Raw genomic sequence first — 17571 nt, 5'->3', positions numbered from 1 at the left:
TGTTCTCTGAAAAGAACACAGATTGTAGGTGGAGTACATGTAATTGCAATGGCAACTGGCAAGCAACACAGTGGGAAAAGAGATTATAATTGAGCCACCAAGGCCAAAAAAGTAAAGAACAAAAACAAATCTCATTTGGAAGGTAAATAATGACGATACTTTTCTATATCAGCGAAGTTCTCACACATACAACATATATAGCCGCCTTTCGATCCCTACATTTATCTGCATTTGTGTACAAAAGAATACCCTCAGTATCCAAGGCTCTGTGTCATCTATAACTTAACTGAAGAAACTGATGCTGCTACTCGTTGCAACATCTCCAATATAACAAGGGAACCATAAAACAGAAGCTAATCTCTGAACCATCTCTGTGTTTGATCTTCCTGAGTTGTGCTCCAGCCACCCAGGAAGAAGTAACCAAGGTCCACAAGGTCCTCTGCTCTGCTTCCAACTCTCAGAAGAGCTGTTGTCAACCGAAGCTCCTCCGGGGGGTGCTTACAGGGCCTTGCTTTAGAACAGGAGTTGTGCAAAACCAAGAGACTATAAGCTACTAATCTCGAGCCGCCTTGTTTCTCCAAGCAGCGATTGGCTTTGGAATGTTGTCAAAAAGAGGGAGGGGAAGAGGGAGAGTGAAAGCGTCTGGTTTTAAGGTCCACTTGCTTGTCGACCATATGGAGGAACTGGTGCTGCTGCTGTTGCTCTCTGGCTCTTGGAACTCCGGAGTGCTCGACGATTTCCTTACAGCATGCAACCCATCACCGAAAGAAGGCTCCGCCAATGCAATGAGATTCTGCTGGCTCTTGTTCAAATCTTGTCGACTGCCCGACTTAGGCCTCAACGCCAGGCCTTTCCCAGCCCTTGCTAGGACAGCACTACTACCATTTTCTTCCCTAGGTAACAACTCACCATCAGCTTTCTGGCGTCGCCTTATCAACTTTTCGCTGTCGCCATTCTCCTCAGTCTCGCCATTCAGAAGAGAAGAACCTATTGCAAGACTTCTAGTTTTCCTATGTTGAAAAGGGAATGGGTCGGAATCTGGCGGCTCTCCAAACCATGGGTCATCATCCAAGAAAACAGATTTTCCTTTTCTATATACTGCCATTTCTGTGCCTTCATGTGTCGTATCCTTCTTTGGAGGTGGTGTGAGACCATAGTACCCCTGCAGAAGGCTCATGGCTGGTGAAGCCTTGTGCTTTGGTGTTCTCAAAACTGAATCCAATATATCATCATGAAGGCGACGTGGAGGAGTACATTCCCTGAAATAATATCATATTGTTATAACTGATAATGCATATAAGAGCTAGAGAAATGTCTGCTTATCCAAGAGCAACCATAGCAGGTAATTAGCCTATAGTATGGTACAAATGTTATTTTATCGACTTGGGAGGGCCATATGGCCCAGTGTGGCCTAAATAAGGCTCTCCCCCTGAGCACAAGATGATTAGGACCTAGTTGCAGGTTTGGCTGAAATGTGTTCTCTTTACCATATTCTCTACATTTTAATGCTCTTCATTCATTCCTGCCCTAGCTTATCTTATGTTCTGAGCTATAACTATGGTCACTCAATGGATGTTATACAGGAAATAATAGCGGAAGGTGAACAATCGCAAAAGAACAAACAGAGAACATACTATTAGCCATGTATTTGGAGCCCAAAGCCAAAATCCCAAGTCATATAACCACCTAATTAATTAACTGCCCTCTGCACATCATAGAGAGAAATTGGCTACAGACAAATTCATAACTACCAAACTCCATGTAAATCTATAAAAGATATAGCACTGTGCTGTGACGCGCCAATGCTGATAAGTGAGGACAACTCCACAACGGACAATGCTAAGTCCAGCATTTTGCTGGCGATGGGAGCAAAGTGATGTCATGATTTTTAACTACCTGTCATCACCCTCATATGAACCGTTCTGCTGGTAAGTCGACGGAGGATGCCTCCCGGGGAGCGGAATCCGCAGCGTCTTGTGCGCAAACATCTGGAGGTCAGTTGATAGGCCATTCAGCCTCTTGATGTCCGCTACCTACAACACCACCACAAAAACAATGCGCAAACCATTCCAAAATCATTTCCCAATCAATATAGAGCTAAACGGCATACTACTACCTAAAACAGCTAGAAGTTAAGGACTGTTATTTTATATCTTCTCTAATGGAGTATTCCAATATGGAGCAGTGAAAAAAAAAGGCCCTAAAAAAAATTCAGTGTACTCCCGTCGCATTACCTCGACGCCGTACTTGATAGCGATCCCGGCGAGGGTGTCGAGCTTGCCCACCCGGTGGAGCATGTACTGCCCGCACGACGACATCGGCGGCGCCGTGGACGACGAGGGGGACCCGGACTGCTCGGCGGCTATGGTGATGGCCACGTCGGCGGCGGCGGCGAAGGCGGCCGCCTCCTCGATCTCGCCGGGGCGGCGGGCCACGCCGTCGAACAAGAACCCATTGGCGAAGGCGTGGTCGTCTTTGGGCAAATGGGGGCGGCTCATGACATGCGGAGGCGCCCCCGGGGAAGGGGTGGGAGATCTGGGAGCGGGCGGCGCCGATTCGGGGCGGGGCCGCCCCGGATTCGCCGTCCCCGGCGGCGGGTTCCGGTGGCCGCGTGGGCGGCGGGAGAGAGGCGGTGACGGAATCAGCGGAAGGAGAGAGAGAGGAGAAGGGGAGGAGAGAGAAAGAGGAGGAGGGGGGAGGGGAGAGAGAGAGAGAGCTCGCACGGTGGTGTTTGGTTTTGTTTGACGCGGCTCGGAGAAGAACGGACGCGAGAAACGTGGCGCAAGGGAGACTCTCGCTCGCGTCCACCTCCATCTCTCTCCCTCTTCTTCAAACTAGCTGTTGGTATTTTTAATATGATTTTACTTAAAATTTATTAATTTATTAAATAGTTATCTCGTTGTTTTGAGACTTTAAAGACCAAACCTTATCATCCCCTTGTTTCTAATTTTATAATTTTTAAAAATCACATCAATTGCTATCATTTACTTATGTCATATCCTTCTTTATTTGCTGGCTCGATCTACATGGTTTTTATTCATTCTCTTTGGAAACCTTTAAAAATTAGATCTTATACTTTTTAGAGTTTATTGTCCTCATGGGTTTCGTTTTTATAATTTCTAGAAGTCCCAACAAACACTGTCATTATACTCCTCTATGGCATCTCCATTGCCTCTTCTCTTTATTGTCATTGATATTTTCAAAATCGAACATAATTATTGTTAGGGTTCATTTTTTACTTTCTAGAAGTTCCGACAAAACGTCAGTGGTTTTGTTAGCATACTCCTCTACGGCTTGCCCACTGCCTTCCTTCTTTATTGTCATTGAGATTTTAAAATCAAACATGATTATCATTGGAGTTTATTTGTTTTTTACTTTTTAGAAGTGCGAACCTTTTAAAATTGAACCTTATAGTTTTTATAATTTATTGTCTCGTTGGATTTCGTTTTTGATAGTTTTTAGAAATCCCGTCAAATGTTGTCACTATACTCCTCTACGACCCGTCCACCCCCTACTCTTTATTATTATTGGGATTCTAAAAATCGAACATACACATCTTTGGAATTTATTTTTTACTTCCTAAAAGTCCCACCAACAATCGGCGGCGCTAGCATTATACTCTTGTACGACCCGCCCGCTGTCTCTCCTTTTTGTTGTCATTAAGATTTTAAAAATCAAATTGATTATTATTAGGGTTTATTTTTTTTAATTTCTAGAAGTCCTACCAACCGCCTTGACCGGTTGCTTCACGACCTGCCCGTCATCCTTCCTTTTAATCGTCATTAGGATTCTATCTGGTGTTTTATTAATAGTTTTTAGATGTTCCATCAACCGCCGCCACTCTACTCCTTTATAGGCCTTTTACTTAATTAATCTCCTCATGTGTTTGAGATGGTCTTTTCTTTCAATAGTTTTTATTTTTTATCACCAATTTAGTTATTTATAAAATTATTTATAAATTATATTTCTAGTTGAAATCTTTTTTTTCTTTTTCTAATTTCAGATTTTATTTTATTTTTTATTTCGAATTTTAACTAATATATCGTATTGTGTTCTTTTAATTTATTTTTTATTTTCAATTTCAGTCGTTTCGAAATTGTATTCCTACTTGAACTCTCTTTTTTTAGTTTATCCAATTTTGGATTTTATTTTATTTTTCATTCTAAATTTTAATTAATCTCGTATTAGGTTTTTATATGGACTCTATTTCAAAATTGTATTCCTATTCGAACTATATTTTTTATTTTTCTAACAATTTTGGAATTTACTTTATTTTTTTATTTCAAATTTTAATTAATCTTGTATTGGTTCTTATATGGACTCTTCTTCTAAAATTTCTTATTTTTAATTCCGAATTTTAGTTATTTTAAAATTATATTCCTACTTGGACTCTCATTTTTTTCTCCGATTAATGTGGGAATTTCTAACCTCCACGGCGAACGTATGCCACCTTTCAAAGCTGATTTAATAATATGTTTTTCTAATTTCTTGTTTTATTTTATTTTTATTTTAAATTTTAATTAAGAAACGGGGTGATAGAATCATACACATCTAATCATATTCAATGGTGTTATTCTGATTTGATTTCCACAGTCAAGTTGTGTCACTTTGCAATTAGAATTATCATGTTGTTGTTAAATCCATACACACGTCGATTCGTATCTGACTCGGTCTGCCATTATAACCAATATGTCCGTCTCTAATTCACCTTACGTAAACAGACTATAATTTCTTAATTTTTTCTATGGACTCTTATTATATCTCAGCCGCTAAAATCTAAAGGGACCACAATATAACGGTCGTATTTTTTCTTTTTCTCCGATTAATGTGGAAATTTCTAACCTCTACAGCGAACGTGGTGTCTCCTTTTCGAGCTGTCTTAATACTATAATAGATAGATGTTTGGCAATAGATTTTATTTATTTCGATTTGTCAAGAATCTACGCAAATCCAGCTGAAATGAGGAGTACAAGGTAGTAGTAATATTTTATTTGAAAATTAGTAATATTATCATTGCTTAGCATTCAATTTCTTCTAAAATTGAATACCACCGATTCAATGGAACCAGTATGTTTCTCCGTTGGAAGAAAATAATTAAGTATGCCTATCTTTGAAACGCTAGAATTGTTCTATGTCTTTTTATTTTTCTCTAGTCCTAATTAAATAGAAGCATGAATTGCTTCTCATGTTTGCTCGATACATGTAGTCGACGGTTCATATTTTGTTCTTATGTGAACCTTTTTAGAAAAAAAAAATGATACTATACAGCAACATAACAATCTCATTAGCTATCTATTTCATTAGTTCTCTATTGTACGGTAGTACAGTAGGTGTCATACGAGCCAGTAACATATATGCTTCAGAATAAATGAGTCTATACGTTAGTTGTTATGGCAATGTGCATATGGTACAGAATATGCGTTCCCTCAATTGCGAATTTAGCTCCTGGGTAGGTTAGTGACAGCTCAGGCTTTGTCGATGTCGTCTCCACTACCGATAACCGTTGACACCTAACAAAACTAGTTAAATCACAAAAAACATTATTAGTTGCATGAACACTATGGTGTCGTTAGCTCCACCACTATTTATCCCCTTATCTGTACGGTAGAGGATATGTGTCCCTTATGACCTTATCCGTATGATGCGGTTCTTGGTTGGGCAGGAATACGGCCATGGTTCTTGGTTCCAGGAGCTCCTCCATGGAATACGGCCATGGTTCTTGGTTCCAGGAGCTCCTCCATGGAATACGGCCACCCAGCTTCCTCCTCCATGACGCTGACGTGGCATCCGAAGGTGAGGCACTAGGCAGTCATCGTTGATGAGCTCCGACTCCGAGCTCTCCATCTTCTCCCTCTCGATGAACCTCTCGTCCCCCCATGACTTGTTCACCGAGAAGTCGTTGGGGGTGGTGATGGTGTAGGACGGCTTCGGGCTTCGGCTGCCGGCGGCGGTTGAGGCAGAAGGTGTGGCCTGCACCACCACCGGCTCGGCGGTGGTGGCGGACTCGTCGCCGTCGTCGAGCGAGAGGTGGAAGGAGATGAAGTCGGTGTTGCTGGGAGACCGGGCCTCTCGGCGCGTAGCAGATGCGCCAGGCGCGGCAGGCCGCCGACGCGGAACGGGCGGGAGGAGATGGGCTGGCAGCTCCCATTAAATGGGCGTGGGCCGGTGGGACGGAGGCCGGTCGCCGGCGGCCTCGCCCTCCCCTCCCCCAGATCCGGCCGGAGGGGAAGCGGCGGGATGGGTGGCCGGCCGGCGGCGGGATGGGAGGCCGCTTGGTGAGTCGATTTTTTTTGTTTTTTTGATTTTTTTTTATTTGTGGTTTAGATGTTTTGCTCTGTGAATGAATCTATGGATCGATGTTAATGAATCTGTGATGTTATAAATGAGTATGTGACTCGATGTTGTCAATGAACCCGCGAATCAATATTGTGAACATATTTGTGATGTTGTGAATGAATATGTGAATGGATATTGTGAATGAATTTGTGATGAATATGTGAATCGTGCTGTGGAGTTGTGACGTGGATTTGGGGTTTGATTTGACGATATGCATACCACTCGATTCGGGAGAAAATAAAAAAGAAAGCTACCCTCTCTTTAGTTCCGGTTGATAACACCAACCAGGACTTAAATATCCCTCTTTTTACTCTTAGTTGGCGGGGCTAAAGATCGATCTTTAGTCCCGATTTTTTCACCCGGGACTAAGGTCTTCTTTGTTTAGGTTTAGGCTTATTGGCTTAGACTTTTAAGTCAGCTTATTGGTTTATATGATTTATAAGCTAGTGAATTTAATGTCCTAAGTTTAGTGGTGGAGTCATACATATATCTCATATAAGCCAAAAAAGCCTCTCCAACCTATCTTTTGACTTAATAGTGTAAGAGCGGCTTATGGCTTTAAAAAACCAAACGAAAAGGCTGCTTGTTTGTTTAGGCTTAGACTTTTTGGCTTATAAGTTGGCTTATAAGCCTAAACAAAGAGGACCTAAATATAGCGATCTTTAGTCCAAGTTTAAAAACCGAGACTACAGGGGGTTACAAACCGGGACTAAAAAGCAGTTCTCCACCTGTGCCTCCGTAACGCTGACATGGCATCCGAAGGAGGCAGTCGTCGTTGATGAGCTCTGACTCCGAGCTCTCCAGCTTCCCCCTCTCGTAGTCGTACCCCCGTCACCTGTTCACCGAGAAGTCGTTGGTGGTGGTGGTGATGGTGTAGGACGGCACCGGCTGCCGACGGCCGGCGGTCGAGGAGGCAGAAGGTGGCCTGCGCCACCACCGGCTCGGCGGTGGTGGCGGACTCGTCGCCGTTGTCGAGCGAGAGGTGGAAGGAGATGAAGTCGGTGTTGCTGGGAGACCGGCCTCTCGGCGCGGCGCGGATGCGCCAGGCGCGGCCGGCCGCCGACGCGGAACGGGCGGGAGGAGATGGGATGGGCTGGCAGCTGGCTCGCCTGCACGTTCAGGGTGCCGGAGTACCCGTCGATCCTGAGCAAGTGGCAGCCTCTCGCGGCGGAGGCCCCGGCCGCCGCGATCGGCGGGAGCGTCGCCGTCGGCGGCATGGTCGGTCGGTCGGCGCGAGCCACAACTTGCGGCTCTGGTCGGGTTTCCTTCCGTTTTGTAGTTGTTTTGCTCGTTAGTTTTACGGTTTCAGGAGCGTTTGGTCTCAGAAGAAAGAAAATCCTTTGCTAGCTCCGAACTTGCCAGCAACAATGAACTTTGTAGCTGTGAGTGGAAAGAATGGGAATACTTGCCCGGAAAAGGGCCCTGGTACACAAAGGCCTGGTTTAGTTGGGGAGAAATTTTAGATTTGGTTGTCACATTAAATATTTGAATATACGGACACGCATTTGATTAAATATAGTCTAATAACAAAATAAATTACAGATTTCAACAGAAAACTGCGAGACAAATTTATTAAGTATAATTAATCCGTCATTACTAAATGTTTACTGTAACACCACATTGTCAAATCATGATGCAATTAGACTTAAAAAATCCGTCTCACAATTTACACGCAAACTGTAATTTTTTTTTCTCCACATTTAATACTCCATGTATGTGTCCAAACATTTGATGTGATTGGTGAAAAGTTTTTTTTTTGGAAACTAAACAAGGCCAAAGTTCAACAAAATTCATGCTGAGTTATATATATACACACAGCAGTTATCCCCCCTGCTACTGGTTGGATTTACAAAACACGAAGTGCCCGTTATTACCACCGGTTGAATTATTTGATCACACTGGCCAAAACTGTTCCTACTTATATTTCACGTACAATTGTTCCTGTGTGATATGGCTCGAAAAAGCAACAGTTGAAACCCTGGAATAATTCTAGCTTTTCATTTTGGAGCTTTCAACCTACTTTTCTTTCTTACTAAACTATCTTGGACCTGGCCTCCAACTCCAAACCGGGTTGGTGAGCTGAAAGGAAATGGAACAACGAGTTCACTCTTCATATCTTCCTTTGTGCGAGTTCTTTCCTTAAAAGTGGCATCTTCCAGTGAGATTGGAGATGCCGCCGCTCAAGTCCTCATTCCACTGGATTCTCTCCAAAGAAAAGGAATGTGATGTTGCGCAATTCTTCCCAACTGTATTTTTTAACGAAGACGATTATGTACATTCTGTTATGTACATCGACATGCAAGATTGTGGAATGGCCTGCTATAAAAAAGCAACAAATCCACTTTTTAGTTCTTGCTAAAGATCAGACTGATTGCAAAGCATTTTAGTATCTTACGAACAAAATTGCAGACATCACACAAAAAAACATGATGAAGCAGGCGTAAAGTAGGGTTGGAATAATAGCAGTTGCTAGCTGCTCAACAATAAACGAGATAAGTTAGTTATGTTCACCGCAGAAGAATCATGTATTCACGTATTTGAATGGCATTAAAATACTCCATGCATGATCATACTAACCAGTCAAGGAAACAGAGCAAGTCCTCGGTGCTCATACGAACATACAGCTAACTATAATAAGTAAAATGGGACAGAAAGTTATGGTTCAAACCGTCCAACTAACATGTGCCTGCTGGGCCCTCTCCCCTCTACATGTAGTATGACATGCAGTGCACCCATCCTAAATGCTTAATTCCAATATTCTTTGGTATATCAACATCAGTTTGCCAGAGCGTCTCAAGATCGAACCTAATCAGATTCCCGGCAACGACTATAGTAACTGGCTAATTTCAAAAGTCAGGAAAGACATGCAGAAAATACAACGCGGGACATGCTTCTCAACTCGCAACTTTCATGGGTCGGTCTATTCATGCTCACTGCTCATCCAAACCTAGCATAGAGCACACACTTTGTTCTCACTATATGTAGGCTAACAGAATCATGGTGGCCACATCAGGAGTAAAAAATGCTTCAATAGCATCCCAAAAAAGAGTAGTGTTCTTCTATTTGTTACTAGTGTCATACTATTTGTAACTAGTTTTGGCACCAATTCTGCATGCATAATTAAACATAGCAAGTGCAATATGGTGCGAGAATAGAACATATGAAGATTACTTCAGCACAATAACAGCTGGGCCACACAAAGACAAAATTCATTTACCTTCAACTGATTCTCTGAAACTAATCAGGAAGCTTCAACCGCCTAAAGAATTCAAAAAGATGAAAGTTTGATGTCCAGTAAAAGAAAGCTATCACAGGACCATCTCTGATGAACTGCAAATTCACAAACAAAACCTGTTAAAAAAAAGTATCTCGTGAATATACAAGGAAATGTGCATTATATGAATAGTTTTCAACCTTTCCATCTAGTATCAAAAGCTCGCCATCAACCCAACGAGGGTTTTGGAAACCTGGATCTGCAATTCTCCTTTCCCCTTTGTACCTAGCAACCTATATACAATATAGCAGTCAAGTTCACTATTGAAAAGAAAAAATAACTAAAACTACGAGAGAGAAAAAAGTACCACTCCAAGTTCTCTAGGGATGATTCCCTTATGTGGAAGCTGATAATGTTTGCCAACCTTTGCACGGAAGACAACCTGACATGGAGACTGTATAAGATAAACCTAAATTGTAGTGCTCACCAGAAAAACAGGATATCAATATTTAGGCTGCACCAACTAGTCACGATTTGTAAACTTGAAATAGCCACCTCAAGACACAACAAACACAAAAGGAGATGTGCTTCCATGGTTCTGCAAATAGCATGTTGCACAGCACCAAACAAGGATGGATAGGACCTACTTACCCCTTGTTGGTGCTTTAGGATATGTGCAAGTGCTTGAGAGTGAAAAATGCCATAAGGGAATTCACAAGATTGTCAAGAAATAGTATAATGATTGCACTTCTTAGCAGAAAACTATTTTGTGAAAAGTCAATATGTATTTTATTTCTTCAACAAGTGGGAAGAACAAAAACAAGGGAATACATATTACTTACAGTACTTGTTAGTTTTGTATGGCTACAAGAGTTGAAGGCATAATACCTGACCCGCTGGCACAAGGTTGTCACCGGTCAACTTTACAGCCTCAACATACTCATAGAACTGTAGGTCCCTGTGCTCTTCAGATGAATCATCCTCTCGCCATTGACCAAATTTTCGTTGTAAGCTAAGAATTTCTGAGTCAAAACCTGATGCCGTCATGTATAAACCTGCCAAGGAGAGATGCCTAATCAGCTAATACCAGCAATAAGGAAAAGTTTGTGGCTAAATGAGAACAATTATACCACTAAAATCCTAAGTGAAAAATATCATTTTCAACGTACCAGTAAGAGGATCTGAGGAGACAGGTATCTGAATACGGCTGAAGTGAGTAACTCCGTACAATTTTTGCTGAACCTTATTATTGTGTTGCTTGATGCCAAGTTGTAGTACCTGCATAAGATAAATTAAAATGGCACCATGAAAAAGACAAACTCAGTCAATTTGAAAAATCCATGCTTTTCTTTAGTCTACAAAATTTATTTACTTCAAGCTGAATTAGACAATATGCCTTTCCTTAGTCTACAAAATTTATTCAAATCTTGTTGAACAGGGGATATGCTTGCATTGATAAGCAAATAAAAGCAGAAAAAAAATGTGAAGATTAGATAATTTGACATTTAACAGTCAGCTGAAAAAAAGATACTATAAACACCCTGAAGAAGAATAATTGGCAGAGACAAAAAGGTTTTGTGAATTTAACAAACAGTAATTCACAAAAAAAAAACTGGCAATTCAGGAACAAAATCAGAGAGTTCATAGGCCATAAATCGACAATCAATCAATCTTTTATTCAAATTAAGACAAATGCAGGATATCAAAAGCAAACATAAAACAGTACGGCAGCATAATACTTACCGATAATTTTCTGTTGCTGCCTACTAACTTTACACGGTCAAATTGGAGATCATCATCATCCTGCTGAGCAGTTCGGAGTCCAACTTTTTCTTTGGAAATCCCCTGAACTTTTTCCACATCTTGCCTTTTACTATATTGTTCAGTATAGAACGAAAATGAAAAACGGTCTCTTCTTTCTAATCTAGCTGGCATTCGTTCAAAGGCTTTTGTGGATGATGGAGACATAAAATCCTTGTCGTCCTCTGTGATAAAATCAATTGATATTAAGGCTTCAATATCACTTTCATCGCCAGATTCATCAACATTATCTTCTGCAGAAGCTGCTTCTGCTTCTTCAACGTTATCTCCATCACCAATGTCCTCTGATGATTCAATTTCATCCTCAGGATTATCATTTTCATCATCTTCATCCGACATCTGATCAAAAATTTTGATTATATAGTCCTGATTAACATTTTCCATGGGCACCACTTTTAGTATTTTAACCCTGGGAACTGGAGTTGAATCGCTTGGCAAGTTTTTGAAACCAGCTGGACCAGCAGAAATATCACTATCATCACTATTTTGATCATCCATGTTTACACCTTCATTGTGATCCTCATGTTTAGCTCCAAATGAACTGCTAGATATGTTTATACTATCCATGCCTAGTTTCTCTCTCAACGTATTTGACAACTGCTGAGAATCACTGTCATCTGGTTTCAGATGCACTGCCTGTAAACAAGAATACCATTTTGTCAAAAGATGAGAAGAACAACAATATGCAAGTAGTTTGCTTAGCAGTTCTGATAACTTTGCACAGGTTATTAGATTAAAAAAAGATGTCAGTTATTTCTATCAAAATTACACCAAATAGAGAAGTCATATAACCATGCATGTCAAACCCATTTGTAGGTTATAATATTTGTGATGTTCAACTTCAATGTACACTGTATTTTGGTACTTCACAAAAAGAAAAGGATTTGTGCCATAATCTGCTAATTTGTGATCAAGAGGAAAAAAACTAAAGCTCAATAATGTTGGTATAAAAGGAACTGTTGGCTCAAATATATAAAAAAATGCAAATACAGGATTTGTAACCACAATGGTTGTAACTATAAAAGGAAATCATAATTTTCCATGTGAAATATTAAAATATCATTGTTCCACTGTAATGAAAAATGGAATAGGGGAGTGCCCTGATGTTTCTTTAAAAAAGCAAATTTGGGATAGCCTAGGTGGACATGCAATCTTTTCTCTTTTTTTTCCTTTGATGATGTGCATTCATCTATTACTATATTTCCTAAAGGTGAGTGAATTCCTTATTCAAAATGTAGAAAAATGCAGGTCAATATGACACTTCCAGATGCCATTACCATTTTTTTAGAGAGAAGACTCAGCCTTTACCATATTTATAATGTAATTTCCACATTAAAGAAATAAAGGATGTCATTGTGAGTTTACAGGGAGTGCATGAAAAAACAATAAATGCGTGTTCAACTTATTCAATTGGTAACAAAAAGAACTATTCCTATGATTCCAGGCATATTTTTTTCATTGGAATTTAATTTAGCGCACCTGCAGATTGTACCCTCCATTGGCCTCAGCAAAGTAAATTTCAAATATGGGGAAACCAGGGCCATCTGAATTCAGCTGCCTGAACAAGAGAAAATTAAAGGCTCAACTAGCAAGTAGAGCAAATATTTTATCAATGCTAATATGCAACCATTTCCATGATGGCATCAGCTTGATCAATGCAAGCATTCGTTAGTAGCTATTAGCTAACCCTTCATACCCTATTGGATTTTCTTCCCATCAACAATGGGATAATCATAATGGAATGAAACAAGAATCCCAACTGTTTCATGAACACAACGTGAACACGGATGCACAAAAATCTTGACTGAAAATGCCTCTGTAATAGAACAGGTGAAAAAACTAAATTGCCCATGAGGCAGTTATCCTCGTATCGGACATGTAATTAAGAATGCAGATAATAATGATAAAAAATGACAACTATTACCTGGTATCGTAACTTTTCGCCACATATCGACCATGTTCAGCACTTATACGAATTATAAGACCATATGGATCAGACAAATTTCCAGAAATCCCAGACCACCATCCCAACTGCAGGTGCTTTAAAGGATCAGTTGATGGCATTCTTTTGTGCAGATGGAAAGAAGAAAAAGAAAACATAGAAATGGATAAGCATGCACTACAGAACATAAGGGCAAAAAAATAGAACACTTACAGAACACTTAAATACTACATGCATACAGCTGAACCTTCATAACAGCACACTTATATTTTATGTTTATTATTATTCCTTCCTCATCACACCACGCATTCTAAAAACAGAAGTGGTTCAGGTCTTGAGGAGCCTGAGGATAGATTCTCCTGATCGAGCATAGGTGCCATGCTCGGTCTCAAACAAGTTCTAACTGTGGCATTCACCAGACAAACAACATAGGCCACAAGACATCAAAGTAGAAATTACAGTGTGGACTTGCACAACCTCTAAACCATTCATTTAAAATTATTATTATATGTATAGTATGAGCCTTAATGCCACCGTCAGGATAAGTAACTAAAATGGTCAAATTTTGCTTGAAATATAATTTAATTATCATGCTTGCTTGCTTAAAACACGAGAGGAATCAAATTGTTATTCTTATGCTGTAATAACAGGGAAACATCTATACTCTTTTTAAAAGCCTCTAGTGATGGTGGCAGTGAATCTGCCATTGTTTTTGCAGTTTTTACAAATTTCCCCCTGATATTTTCTAATATAGTGGAATAGTCCAACATTTGGTTCAAACAAGTGATACTAAGATATTTGAATAAAAAAATATTTAGCTATGACATATTATGATTTTTTTCTTCTGTCCTGTAGCAAAGCTTGGGCATTTTGCTAGTAGATTTAGTGTACATACAGCAAGCCATTGCTAGAATGCTAGAAATGACTCGAAATGGTTACATATAATAATTTTAAATGAATAGGAACCTCTCAGGCTAATGCTTGAGCAGTTGAGCTAAATTAACTTGAATCCATTGTACCTATTCTGATTTACTGGTCTGTTTTCTCTCTAATACCTGGTCCAGAATTATTAACTCGAATGGCAACAGGTACATAATAGGTATTTCATAATTGCATGCATATAATATAGCGATACAAAAGAAACATAAGTAAAAACTTTGCGATACTAACCAATCCTGCGCCAGCATGATCTCTAATATAAGTTGCATCCATGTAGCGCTCCTCTTCTATTGCACTCTGCATGCCAAAAAGATTAGAAAAGAGTTTCAATTATCTTGTAATTATCAAATATGTTCCCACTATTTTGGCCATGGAAAATAATTTGGATTCATTGCTCTACCTACAAAAGCAATTTATTTACATCCTTCTGTTATCAGTAGAAGTTAGACATCTTTTGCTGAATAATACAGTGGGTACAAATATGTTAGCTTGGGGAAATTTGGGGTGCAAGACTACGTTGTTCTTCCATAAATTGGTTATTTCAGCTAGTACCAAACTTGTTAGTTATTATTTATTATTTTCCATCAAATCAACAATAGTGCTAGCCATTAGTCCTCTTATAAGCTTGTATAGGATCAACTGTGCACCATTTTAGCAAAGATCAAAAGTGCCATTTGCTGTTTATGCAATTAAAAAAGAGATACTCCTTACATTTAAGTCAGAAATTGCTCTGCCCACAGTATCGTTTTTTGATGTAGCCGCAATAGCCAACTTCAGTTTGTGAGCACTCCTGAAGTCCTCTCTATAAACAGCAGTCCGTAGTTGTAGCTGAAATGCAATATACAACAATCAGGAAATATGTGATGGTGTAACACAAAAACATTGGGGAGAAAAACATGTATGAACAAAAGCACACAATTGATATGGTGAATCTGCCTCATACACAACTAAGTTCCATCTGCTATGTTTGAGGAGGTTATACCGTTATATCCAGATATTATGCATCTAACAGACTCCCTCCATCCCAAAATATAGCAATGTCCAGATTCGTTGTACTAGGATATGTCCCATCCAGTCCTAAGTCGCTATATTTTGGGACGGAGGGAGTACTTGGTTTCAAACAATTCTAGATATCACCAAACTGTCATGTTTGACAATTTAAAACTAAATTGTCAGACATTTAAAATGTATAAGCACCACTGAACTGAGGAGATAAGTTTGTAACTGGCTCTCTTCCTGATATTGGAATGGATTAGCTTCAGTAATGGTCAATGTTGAATTATGCAACTTAATAGTAGCTCCAGAGGAAACTTGTAAGGCTATGTTCAGCATAAGGAGAACGGGAACTTGTCTACTTTGCCTACATACAAAGTCTAACTCACAGTACAAAGCACATTTTCTGAGCACATCAAACCATATAGCCTTAACAAAAGAAGGCTTTAGCTTCCATAATGCAAGCCTCTAGGGACATATTGTTTACACTATGCTAAGGTTCCTCAGGTTACTTGTAGATAACATGGACAGCAAATAGAAATATCGATACCATCGTGAAGTCCACCAGCACACCCTCCTATAACTAAGTTTAATTCACGGTAGTTTCCAGATGAACAAAATCCACGACCAGTCCACAGTCACACATGCTCAGCCCCATCTTTTTGCTTATGCTTATGCTTATGCTTATCGGCCAAAATTTGAATTTTCAACTTTAAATTTGAAGTTGATTTTGAGGTTTTTTTCATCGAAGTTTATTTTTCAGACTTTGCTTTTAGGTCGCTAAGAGTACGTATATAAAAGTTTTATTCACAAATTATTTTCCATTTGTAAATATGCCGTTTGGCTTATTCCTAGAATAAGCCAACCGACGGAGCCGGATATTGGTCCAGGAATTAAACAGATGCATTTCTACAAGTACACGTCTGGAGCTCGATGTTACATAAAAACGTAAATTTTCTGCTGGAATCAACAAATTTGAAACTTATGGTTAAGAGCACGTGATTTGTAAATGACATGAATTGATTGAATTAATCTCCGTGCGAGAGATATACCTGCAGCTCATCGACGAGGCGCTCGCTCTCTTCGATTAGCGCGAAGTGCTGCTTCCACCTCTCCCAGCTCCACTTCCCCTCTTCCTCCTCCACCTCGCCCCTAACCTGCTCTTCGCGACGACTCTCAACCCTCTTCCCGAGCCCAGCATCCTTCCCGGCAGGCGCCAAGGGCCAGTGGCTGCCGACGTACTCGCTCCACCGCCGCACGGCGCCCTGGAACGCGTCGTGGAACAGCGCGTCCCAGCCCCTCCGCCGCTCGCCGCTGCCGGCGTCCGCGTCGTCGGGGCTCCGCACGCCGCCTCCACCGCCGCCGCACCGCACCACGGACGAAACGCGGCGGCGTGGTGCCGGTGCGGGCGCGGCGCCCGCAAGCCGGCGCACGCGCAGCCGCTCCCCGCGCCGCGCCGCGAGGAACAACCTGCTGCCGCTGCCGCTGCTAGGGTTCGGGCTCGGATCCCACCTCCGCGACATCGACGCGGAGGAGGACGACGACGAGCAGCAGGAGGACGACACGGCGCCGGCGGGGAGCGGCGCGCGCGGCGCCGTGGAGACGGCCGCCGCCATGGCGAGGCGCGGCGGAGGCGGAGGCGACGCGCTCGTGCGTTTCGCTCGCGTCGATGGCTTGGCCGCCACGCGAATTTTTCGGGTTTGGATTGGACTCGTGCTTCGCCTCTGCTCCTTCGCTCTCCTCTCCTCGCCTCTCCTCCTGTGGATTGGAACGAAAAGAGGGGAAGAGATGATAAGAGTCGCGAAGTCGCGGGCGGGGAGAGCAGGAGGGGATCTGTGACGGGGGAGACCATGACAGGTGGGCCCCACCACCGGACACCTGTGCTTTGGGGCTTTGGGCCCGTGCGTTCGTGGCTGTGGGGGTTTCTGCGGCGTGCGATTTTTGTTGTTTTTTTTTTCTCTCTTTTTTGGAATACCTTGCTTGGGTCGTCGGAAACGCGGGGGGCCACGAGAAAAGGTTCGGCGCCAACGGCGTGGGTGCAGCACACCGGACGATGGCTTGTGGTGTCTGACTGTCTGCAAGGAGGGGGTACGTGTGCAAGTAGGGCCCACGTGTAAGAAATGTTATGGAGTGAGATGATATGTGGGACCTTCTCGCTCTATGCAATGTGGTGTGATGTACTGTTTGTTGACTTACACATCAACTGACACATGAAGAACCCTCGAACACGTGGATGAAAGCTTTTGCTTCCCTGAATCCTCTCGAGCACTCCATCACTTGACCTGACGAATGTCGATCACATGGCTTAAAGCTCTCTTCGAGATTG

At 41.6% G+C, this 17571-nt stretch overlaps 2 protein-coding genes and 1 long non-coding RNA gene across 4 annotated transcripts; 1 reads left to right on the top strand and 2 right to left on the bottom strand.

The window, feature by feature from the left end:
* Positions 1-134: 134 nt before the first annotated feature.
* LOC4348943 (uncharacterized) lies at positions 135-2654 on the bottom strand. Its single transcript, XM_015757417.3, has 3 exons — positions 2235-2654; positions 1897-2033; positions 135-1259 (listed from the first exon to the last, which is right to left on the bottom strand). Exons 1-3 carry the CDS (start codon positions 2496-2498, stop codon positions 554-556), a joined length of 1107 nt encoding a protein of 368 aa, XP_015612903.1. The 5' UTR covers positions 2499-2654; the 3' UTR covers positions 135-553.
* A 2959-nt stretch (positions 2655-5613) lies between these two features.
* LOC9268716 (uncharacterized) lies at positions 5614-6435 on the top strand. The gene is made up of 2 exons (XR_003238856.2): positions 5614-5793; positions 5921-6435. It is a non-coding gene; the product is annotated as an uncharacterized lncRNA (long non-coding RNA).
* A 1596-nt stretch (positions 6436-8031) lies between these two features.
* Positions 8032-17043, bottom strand: LOC4348941 (protein EXECUTER 1, chloroplastic-like). Of its 2 annotated transcripts, none has more exons than NM_001423068.1 (12): positions 16298-17043; positions 14964-15080; positions 14484-14549; positions 13296-13402; positions 12851-12929; positions 11294-12007; positions 10720-10828; positions 10439-10605; positions 9918-9992; positions 9751-9843; positions 9554-9666; positions 8032-8655 (listed from the first exon to the last, which is right to left on the bottom strand). In NM_001423068.1, exons 1-11 carry the CDS (start codon positions 16859-16861, stop codon positions 9574-9576), a joined length of 2184 nt encoding a protein of 727 aa, NP_001409997.1. In that variant the 5' UTR covers positions 16862-17043; the 3' UTR covers positions 8032-8655; positions 9554-9573. The 2 variants fall into 2 exon arrangements, with proteins under 2 accessions (NP_001409997.1, XP_066160539.1); XM_066304442.1 differs by having other exon boundaries at positions 8116-8652; positions 16298-17007.
* Positions 17044-17571: the final 528 nt, after the last annotated feature.

This window comes from Oryza sativa, chromosome 10, assembly GCF_034140825.1.
Source record: "Oryza sativa Japonica Group chromosome 10, ASM3414082v1".
Lineage (NCBI taxonomy): Eukaryota > Viridiplantae > Streptophyta > Magnoliopsida > Poales > Poaceae > Oryza > Oryza sativa.
This window is presented reverse-complemented; position numbering and strand designations above follow the sequence as displayed.

Coding starts and splice junctions, on each gene's coding strand:
- LOC4348943 (XM_015757417.3), bottom strand. CDS start 2,498: ATGAGCCGCCCCCATTTGCCCAAAGACGACCACGCCTTCGCCAATGGG. Junction 2,034..2,234: donor CTATCAAGTACGGCGTCGAG/GTAATGCGACGG, acceptor GTGGTGTTGTAG/GTAGCGGACATCAAGAGGCT. Junction 1,260..1,896: donor TCATATGAGGGTGATGACAG/GTAGTTAAAAAT, acceptor ATATTATTTCAG/GGAATGTACTCCTCCACGTC.
- LOC4348941 (NM_001423068.1), bottom strand. CDS start 16,861: ATGGCGGCGGCCGTCTCCACGGCGCCGCGCGCGCCGCTCCCCGCCGGC. Junction 13,403..14,483: donor ATCATGCTGGCGCAGGATTG/GTTAGTATCGCA, acceptor AAGCACCTGCAG/TTGGGATGGTGGTCTGGGAT. Junction 12,008..12,850: donor ATGGAGGGTACAATCTGCAG/GTGCGCTAAATT, acceptor TCTTGTTTACAG/GCAGTGCATCTGAAACCAGA.